At 37.5% G+C, this 10,000-nt stretch overlaps 2 protein-coding genes across 3 annotated transcripts in view; one reads left to right on the top strand and one right to left on the bottom strand.

Annotated features, from left to right (window-relative positions):
• The window catches only part of LOC137993189 (deoxyhypusine synthase-like), a 32,239-nt gene extending 28,696 nt beyond the window's left edge, over positions 1 to 3,543 (bottom strand). For both annotated transcript variants that reach the window (XM_068838895.1, XM_068838894.1), the window contains exon 1: positions 3,264 to 3,543. In XM_068838895.1, the coding sequence (XP_068694996.1) occupies positions 3,264 to 3,455 (192 nt within the window). In that variant the 5' untranslated portion in view covers positions 3,456 to 3,543. The remainder of the gene's footprint in view (positions 1 to 3,263) is intronic.
• Positions 3,544 to 3,638: 95 nt separating this feature from the next.
• LOC137993188 (uncharacterized) overlaps positions 3,639 to 10,000 on the top strand; it is an 8,056-nt gene continuing 1,694 nt past the window's right edge. The window contains exons 1-4 of the mRNA XM_068838893.1: positions 3,639 to 4,049; positions 5,632 to 5,764; positions 8,985 to 9,080; positions 9,834 to 9,998. Of these exons, the coding sequence (XP_068694994.1) occupies positions 3,667 to 4,049; positions 5,632 to 5,764; positions 8,985 to 9,080; positions 9,834 to 9,998 (777 nt within the window). The 5' untranslated portion in view covers positions 3,639 to 3,666. The remainder of the gene's footprint in view (positions 4,050 to 5,631; positions 5,765 to 8,984; positions 9,081 to 9,833; positions 9,999 to 10,000) is intronic.

The following is a 10,000-nucleotide window of genomic DNA, read 5'->3' as shown; positions in this document are numbered from 1 at the left end:
ATCCGCAAAATAAAACACTGCAAAAATTAATCTCCTATATTCAGTCAAATTAAGAACTAGCTCAATTCACTTTTAGTTAACCCTTTGACGTCCAAACGGGCCAGACTTGGTATTTTACTCTGTCTAACGCCAGACGATTTTACTCGTCAAATTATGGGGAACCCCTGGCAGTCATCGGGTTAACAGACTTGTGCCACTTGGACAATATACACTATACTTAAACAAGAACATCAACATGATTTACCATTGAGAAAAGCAACCCGAGCTTAGATGCATACAACTGTAATGGTAGTTTGTTTGATCACAAACAAAAGAATACGCAAGGGACAGAATATGGTATAATGTAAGTAAAGTGAACTTTAACTCACCATACAGTATGATAAAAGTTGACAATAAAATGTGCTGTTTCTCTGCTCACTGAACAGATAATTGCAAAGATTAATTCAGAGCAGAAATAATTATCTCAGTCTCCTCAAACCGCAAACATTTTGTTCTCACAAACCACAAACATGGCCAATCGGCAAAATTTTTGTACTACACAGTAATAGGCCATAAATTTTTTTTCCATCTGGCAGTGGATTTGGCCTATAATACAAACCTTGTTGGTTTCAGGGCAATACTGCTCTATTGCATCCCTAAACTGGGCTAAAACCAGCAGCTTTTTGCAGATCAACCAGTTTTTGGCAATATTATTCTTTTTGTTTTGTTTAGGGTTTACTGTTTGTTCTCCTTTGTTTATCTCTTTCACTTTCTTGAAACATTTGCTTAAGCAGTTTTTGGTTTCACAGTGGATTAATGGCCTTCAATGTTTTTGGTTTTAAGGCAGTATAGGTCTCTTTCATCCCTAAATTTGGCTAACCCCAGAGGCTTCTTGTTTTGTTTGCCTTTCACCTTTAAAAGGGTTTTTTCTTTTTGAAGGCAATATTAATTGTTTATTGTGTATGTGTAATTCTTTGCAGATGTGGTAGTCTTTGGCCATTACAAAAGCATTGAGGTTTTTATGCTCATTTTTATTGGCAATTTTTGGCTTAGTTTCTCATTTATGTCTTTTTCTTCTTGCAAAGGCTTTCTATCCTATTTTCTGTGCCTTTCCATTACTGTATAGCATGATCTCTGGGATTTGGGAGTTTCCATTAATGTCTGCAACTTCTTATGCATAACTGCAGGGCATGTGGATTTCTGTCCTTTTCGCTTTTTGGCCTTCTGTTTTTTTCAAATTTTTTGATCAAGAATTCAAAGTCAGTGTAAACGATGTAGAGAGCCTTTATTTGTATTAATTATCAAATTTGACCAGATGTTTGTTTTCATGAAGTACTATCTGGTGTTTATTTTAATTATTCAAGAAATAAATGCCATCACCCTTGACTTCTTTTGAGAAAGTTATGAAAAATTTGACATATGTACATACATCGTGTACCATTCTTAGAAAACAGGAAATTTTAAAGGGCTTGAAATCCTGAGGAACTTTGTGATTAAATTATGATGACTGCACAACACTTTCTACAAAGTTTGCCACAGTTTTATACAAACTTTGTCAGTGAAGTTTGTCAGAAAGTTTGTCTTGAAAACAATAGGAGGCTAGAATACCTGTCCACTTAATTTGCAAATGAATAGCATGTATTGTTATATGCCTCGTTCTTCAAAGGATGCTGCAACAATAATACAATAGTGGCAGAGTATATTCTAGAATTGCTCCCAATAGGACATTATTTAAAGTACTTGCAACATCTAGAATCTTCCATCCGTTAAATAAGCAGCACAGAGCATGAGCCTAATGGGTAACTTTAAGCCTCTGAGTGATGACTGCAGGAGGAACTCAGAGGGGTGATGTAAAATAAGGCTTTTTTAACCTGAAAATTATCACTCCCAGGGTCAAACGGTTGAAGTGATCCATGCCATGAAGCAGATAATCTATGCTGCTAGTTCTTAAAATGCAAATTGTGTCATTGAATGTCTTTGTTGAAAAACTATTTGGAGCAATTCAGGAATACCTGGCTATTGTATTCTTGTAATGGCATCCTTTGAAGAATGAGGCACATAAAAATACATGCTATTCACATGCAAATAAGAGGATATAAATTCTAAAATAAAGATTGTCCAAAAGTGCAAATTTTAGGATTGTTATTTCATGAAAACAAATTTTCATTCGGCAAAATGAGACATTTTCTGCCAGTGAATCAATGAATCATATAGACGGTAATCACATGCTTTTGAGTACAATTTGGAATAAATCAGCTGGACTAAATTTTCAAAAGCTAACCAAATTGCACAAGCCCTGAGGGCAGGGCGAGTGCAAATTATTTGTATTCTTTGAAAAAATTTGCACAAGATAAATCATGTGATTACTGGTGCAAAAAATTGACTCTGTTCTCGGGTCTCATCAAGCTCACAATGTTCTCTGTCTTTCTTACACTGTCACATAAGATTCCCCTGGAATTTTTTTCAGGGCCTCCCGTTTGCACTTTTCTATACTTTCGTCACAGCGCTTTTCAGAAACCAAAAACTTAGTTGCCAAAATTCTCGACTGCCCCTGCAACTGTCCTGTCAATCAATTTAATATCAAATTTTGGAATGTTGAAGTTTTTTCATGTATATTATTATTATAAATGAAAAATAATACATGTTCAAATGTTAGTCTTAGGTGTTTCAAGAAAGGTCATATAAGAGTTAATTGACAGTCCCCAATAGGAAAGATATCTGTTTTACAAACATTGCTTTTGTTATTCAAATGTGCCAACCACAGGAATAAAAAACTCTTTGTTTCAACAGCCAAGGAGGCTCTGGTTGGCACATTAATAACAATTGGTGACATCAACGATATCTTCCCTATTAACAGAAATCAATCAGTTAAACTCAAATCATATAAAACATTGTTGTTTTTTTTACCAGAGGGGAAACTGGAGCACCCGGAGAAAAACCACGCATGACGCCAAACCCGGGAATCAAACCCAGGTCACATCTTTGCACGTCATTGTAACCACAACCCTCAATTTGGCAAACCCTAGGCCTAAGGTTGGATTTTAGGCCTAGGGTTAGCCAAATTGAGGGGTTTGGGTTACTTTCAAAAAGGTAAAACAATGACCTGCAACGAGTGACCTGTGACCTGTGGAATGTGTTCTGTGTTTTAGACCCGCTGGTGGGGGTGTGTGCTCCCACCTGCGCTATCCATAGTGGAACAAATATAGAACCAAATAAATGGGTATTTTCTTCAAACGCTGCCGCTGCAAGAACACAATGGTGGCCGGGGCTAAACTTGATCTTACCATTTCGTTTATTTCTTCCACAGCCCTTCCAAAGTGCGTTGCCTGAAATCCTGTAGTCCGGAACGAGTCAAGTAAGGCGCGATAGTTCACACCATCGCTGAAGTCATAACCTCTTACTTCTACCGAATCTTCAGGCACTGGATCACTAGCCATGAGAATTGCGTCCTTGACCATTTGCGGAATGTCAGTCATTGTTGGTTTGACTCTGGAGAGAAACGTGAAACATACAGACTACAAGCTGCTCGGCTCGCTTGCGTGACAAAAGTGAGGGAAATCTTTGTGCGCGGTATTTCACTTATACTGATGCCTACACTGTAATTGGTCAGCAACAGGATCGGAGTGCAATTGATATTATGTGTATGATGTCACATTGTGCACTCAAGAACTTCCACCTGAGAGGAAAATGAGGCGCAGCAGACGATTGGCTGCGAAAAAAGCATTTACTTCCGAAACCGAGGAGAGTAGTCAAGAGGAAATTGTAAACGCGATAAAACAAGATGCAGAGGCTTCAATCTTGAAAGATTCTTCTTCTGTTTGTGATTTTATAATTGATAAAACTTCCTCGAAGGTTATTATCCAAGATGGCGACCACGAGGACAATAATTGCGAGGGGTTTACTTTTTATGACAAAAGGTGTGATGAACATTTTGACGATCTTGGTGAAAAAAAAGTTGTTAAGGAAGATCTAGATGGTGATGATGATGATGATCAGAAGAAGAAATCAACAAATTTGCCAGAGGAGGACTTCATCACTCTATCAACTGAATCTAAGGAAATGATCACGAAGTAAGTCTCTAGTCGCTGACGATTTAGTTTTCTTCCGAGATCTTTTGTAGTATTTGTATATCCTTAGAAGAAGTTACAGGAAATGTTTTTGGAATTCTTGGCAACTTCCAACAACTGTTGTTTTCTTGTTTACATCAGACACATAGAACAACACACGGAATTTTGCATGCAAATACATGTATAATGTGGCCGGCATTCTTGAATGTACATGTAGCCCCACTTGTTGAGTGAAACACACATTTCAAGCACATGGCTAAACTCTAGAACATCTTGCCACTAATTTGCATACAAATAGATATGCCTCGTTCTTCAAATGCTGTTTTAAGAAAAGAATAGTGGTTGGGTACATGTATTCTGAAGTTGCTCCAAGCACACTCTGTACAGAAAAAAGGCAGCAATTTAAAATCACAGTGACACATTGGGGCCAGAATTTCCTTGATAAAGGTTGGTATGCCTTGCTGATTGTGTTTGTGAGAAGGACTGTTGACTTGATTATACATTGTAAATACAGTCGGATCTCCTGTAAGTGACCACCCAAAATGTCAGGCTGCGTGGTCGCTTACGGAAGATGGTCTCTTACAAGAGCATTTGGCAACTGCAGAGACTTAACCCATGCCCCAATGCCCATTTAAACCGATGCACTAACTTTTAGCATAGTCACAAAAAATTAATATTTAAGCTTTCCAAAGTAGACTACCTCTGTTGTATAATCAAATAAAATTTTCTTAAGAGAAGAACCAACGAATACAGTATATACAGTATTTATGACCAGAAAATGGTTCGGTAGAGGAGCTGGGCATGGACAAGAAATCCCATGTGAATACATTTTTTACGGAGACAATAGGTAAGAAATATACCTTGGCTGAAATAAAAAATTATTAAAAAACCTTGAATAGAGGAGGATTGTGTTGACTGCACCGATTTACATACCGCACTTTTGGCTGTTAAACTGTTAACTGCTCTTGAGAGAACAGTCAATCAGGAAATCAGTTCTAATTTTTTTGGAATTATAAGACACTTAAGGTTGTCGGCATTTTTTTCTTTAAAATTTTAATGTTTTTTTTTTAATGTAAATTGTCAATTTCCAGAAAAAATCTGGCACTTCCCAAATTTCCCTCTTTTGTCTTTTTACCCAGGACTGCGATAATGTTACAACACCTTATTATCCAATTTCTGCTCTATTACTGTACCTGTCAAATGGCCGCTTATGGGAGGTTAAAAACAAAAGAAAATTTCAAACCATTGTCTCTGAAAAGTGGTTTGGGGTTGCTTACGAGAGATGGTCGTTTAGAAGAGGTTCCAAATAAAGTGATTTTACTAGGAAATGTTTGGTATTTTGGAAACTTGGTTGCTGCGGAGAGGTGGTCGCAACCGGAGGTTCGACTGTGTCACATGAGGCTCTCTTCCATGCAGTTGATTTGCAGTGGAAGAAAAATTATATTGGTATTTATTAATAATCTTTTTGTTTGATGCAGTGAAAGATTTTTGTTATAATTATGTGTAAATTGGGTTCCTGCAACTCTTCCTTTTCACATCAGACCTTTTTTGCTTCAACTGTTTCTACATTTTCTCCTTGTTTCAGCTCATCTGGACTTTCATCTGAACTTCAAGTGGACATTGATACAGAGGATTTGTATTTAAAGTTTGACAGAAATATTTTCAAACCAGTGTCACTCAGTAAAAGCTTCACTGAGCTTACTTTCAATGATACAGAGGTAACAGTAGCTGTAGTATTAAATATTGTTTTTTTTTTAGCATCATCGTCATTACTATCCACGGTTTATAGGAAAGTTCCAGTTAACATAAGGGAGTGTTCACAAAAACTTGTTGGGGGGGGGGGGGGAGTGATGAAAATTTATCTGTTATCTAAAAGATTTGGAGGACTCCTACTTGCCGCAGTAGACATTTTCAGGGACCCCCTTTTAGTATCTTTAAAATTTGACACACCCCCAACCTACTTCATGGCCACAAACCAATACACGATGCAGAAGTCAGAAGAACGAGCGAAACAAATTAGGGCAAAAACAGAAAAATGCCTCCAAAGAGCATAACGATCTGCTAAGAAATGCAGGAAAAGGCAATGCAAACAAAGCCTTTAGAAAGCCAGCTATCTCACTGATGCATGGCACAACCTAACAGGTGCCCAAGAAGAAGATCCCAGGTGCAGGTCAAAGCTTTAAAAGCAGAATCACTCGCTTCTACCACTGACAACTTCACAAGCCTATTGGTTGAGACTACAATGTAGAATTAAATTGATGCAAAAGCGTGAGGCCAAAAGGTCACATTCACATTACTGCATACACAGGGTTTTCGAAAACCAAAACATCGGGCCTCCAGCATCAAATGAAAACCCTGACCTGCTGCAGTGAAAAGAAAAAATACCACACAGCAGTATGAAGGCCCGTAGAAAAAAATGCAATAATGATTGCTTCATGAAATCTTACTGGAAGCACCTAAAAGACTCAGGCGTCCATGCAATTATGTACTTGAGAAAGCAAAATTATGACATAGGAAAAGGAAACCAGACCATGTGCAAAGGAGTCATGTAGGCCTGTCAACCCCATTTTACACTCTTGAATATTATTTTTATATTTTGTTAAATTGTGTTTACATTGGCTAATGACGATTGTTATTTTCATTATTTAAACATGCCCCCTTTTACCTCTTTTTTTCCCTCCCCCAACAAGTTTTTGTGAATGCTCCCTAAACAGGTGTCTTTGTGAAATCAAGGCTTAACACTTGGGTCACTTACTGGTTAGTTAACACAGTTTTGAAATCCAAAGAAAAATAAAAATTGATTTTTTTGGTCATAGTACTTAGCACCTTAACTATTATAAACTGGACTGTCCTTTTCCATGGTCAGCCATTCGAGAGACTAGAAGGAGCACATGACATTGCACAGCTGTTTTGATGCAGACCAGCAAATTACTGAATGAATGGCTGTGAATCCAGGTGATCCAGGTGAATTGGGAGAAGCTCGGGTCCAAGCTAAAAATGTTTGGAATCAATGACCCCCTACTCTCCTGGTTTTACTCATACCTAACTGGAAGGCATCAAAGAGTGGTTATAAATGGAACTTTCAATAATTGGACTGACATGGATCAGGTGTACCCCTGTACCCCAGGGATCACTTCTAGGACTAATTCTCTTTCTATTATTTGTAAATGACATGCCAAATGTAATTAATAGTGTGACACTGGCTGTATTTGCTGATGATTCTAAATGTTATCTAGGATCATAAATAATGATGCTGATTTTTCAAAGTCGCAGCAGGATTTAGTTTTACTTACAGGATTTAGGATCATACATGTATACTGATGATAGTTGCTAAAGCAAATAGGTTGCTGGGCTTTATTAGAAGGAGCTGCGCACGAATTGTTGGCAGTGTTGCGCTGTTGCGTCTTTACTGTTCACTAGTGCGTTCACACTTTTGCTATTGCTCTCAAGTTATGGGCACCTCAGTCTGTTCATGATCAGCAATTTATTCCTAGTTGAAAAACTGCAAAACTTTACTACTAAAAATACTAGTAACTAGTAGTAACTTATCTTATAAGGTCGGTTAATCAAACTGAAATTGTTGCTGCTTAATTACTGGCTTGAATATCTTGACTTACTTTACTTTTTTCGAATGTCTTCATGGTATTTTTCCTTTGTTACGAGTCAGACGCGTCAAGCGTGCTCACGGCTGAACTTAAAGATTAAAAATAATCGTACATCAACTTTTTGGCACCTTTATTTTAATAGGATAGCAAATTTGTGGAACAATATACCTAATCATCAGGCAGGCTTAGTCTATTGACTCTTTTATAAGCATAAACTTAAGTCGTTTTATTTCAAGAGACTCTTCAACGTTTTTGATGGCAACAACTTTCGTACTGTTAAAATAATTCGTCCTAAATGTCGCCGGGTAAATACCCTTGCTGCGTGCACTAGTTAAGCAGCTTATTTAATCTTTTATATTATTAAGTTAATATTTTAGGAGAGGATTGGGTTGGTGCTTAAACCTAGTAGGGGACTTATGTCCTATTGTTTTCGCACCGGTACTGCTTTGTACAAATCCTTAAATAAATAAATAAATAAATAATACATGTACGTCTGTACCTTTATCGTTAACAAGTGATGCTTATGTGAGCCAACAGAATGCGTCATTAATAGCTCCAAAAACACGTTATTTTAGGGGTTTTTTTTAGAATGATGAATTACTGGTCAAAACAACAAGGCCCAGTTGTTCAAAAACTGATTAACACTAATCCTTGATTAAATGCAAACTTAGGCTTCAATTTTGCCAATTAAAAAAAAGCCTTCACCCATTGACTCCTGAACCCCTCTTCCCCTTTCCCCAACCTCCCCACCCCCCTCATTGACAAGACTTAGTAAAATTGTCTGGTGTTAGACAGAATAAAATCAATCAATTAGTCACTCCTGAGAGTCAATAGACCTTATTCATAAATGGCGGTCACATTTATAATTCTTTTGTCCACGTGCAAATTAGTCTACCAAGCCTCATTTTAAAGCAAGAATTCTTTTCAATTCACTGTATTTTATGGAGGCTTGGTAGGCTAATTTGCACTTCGACAAAAGAATCATAAATTGACCACCATTTATGAATAAGGTCTATGGGTTAATCTTTTATATTTATGCTGAAGGAAAGCAAAAACCTAGTCAATTTAGGAAGCTAAAACTCTTGAGGAAACTTTTTTGTGTTCAGAAAAAATAAACTGTAATTTAAAGGGGCTATGTTGCATTCTACTTTTTCGGCATTTTGGGTGTCATGAAATTACTGTAATTTTGAGTGACATAGCCCCTTTAAGTGTCCTGTAGTCCAGGGTTACTACCTTTAATCAAGCTTTGAACAACTGGGCCCAGGTGCTTGTCTTTTGAGATTAATGGACAACTTGTTTTTCAACGGTCTGGTTCTTCTTGGTTTTTTTTCAGCTCATGAAAAAGAGTGTAATCACAAGTGACTTTGAAAAGAGAAGTTCTGCCCCACCTATGCATGTTTCAAGCTATGCTTTGAAAAAGCAAAGGAAGGTACTCACATTGTTCTGTCAGATCACAGATTAAGGAAATATTGATAGTGGTACAGACACTTTCCAGCTTTTCTGTTTTTTTAAGCCACTGACAGTGCTCAGGCTCTTTTTGAAATCACTTTTGCAAATAAGCAGTTTTAGTGAAATTTAACACTGTTCAGTGTTGAGTCACCAGTGGTAATTCTAAGGAAGAGCTGCTATTAGTGATTGGTCCTGCAAATTGACTGTGACCACTTTTAGATTACTTAACCAGACTTTTTTGGGAGGGGGAGGGGATACTCGAGGCAATTTTCACTGGGTATGTGCCACTGACCTCTCAGACGAACCCCTACCCCTTTATAGATAGTGGCCAATTATAGACCCCATCTTAGTCACTTTTGGGTAAACGTAATTTTAGCGACCACTACTTAGTCACTTTCTGTTTATGCATAAACCTTATATACAGTAAATCCTTTTAACTAGATCATCCTAAAATGAAGTGACACATCACACAACACTTGGTGTACTCAAGAGAATGTTTTAAATCCCACCAGCCAGAATGTTCTTACCCCCAAAATCCCGGAAATTTATTATCCCATTCTACATGTTACAGTAGTAATTCTGTTGAAAATGCAACCCCATTATAGTCACTCCGTCGTGAAAATGCGACCCCACCCAGTGGCACACTCCCATTTAATTTACCCCATTAATAGGAAGTACCTCCCCCAGGTTCTTTGTACTACTTTTGGTGATGTATTTTTTACTGGTTGTTTAGAAAGCAAGAGAAGAGACAGCTGGTCCTATGTGGTTTAATCTGCCAGCAACTCAGATAACCCCAGAAATAGAGCAGGATATGAAGATAATGAAGATGAGAAATGTCTTGGACAAAAAACGACATTACAAGAAAAATGACACCAAAGCATTGCCCAAATATTTTCAGGT

This window comes from Montipora foliosa, chromosome 2 (assembly GCF_036669935.1).
Source record: "Montipora foliosa isolate CH-2021 chromosome 2, ASM3666993v2, whole genome shotgun sequence".
Classification (NCBI taxonomy): domain Eukaryota; kingdom Metazoa; phylum Cnidaria; class Anthozoa; order Scleractinia; family Acroporidae; genus Montipora; species Montipora foliosa.
The sequence above is the reverse complement of the archived record's forward strand: the minus strand, read 5'-3'. Positions and strand labels throughout refer to the sequence as shown.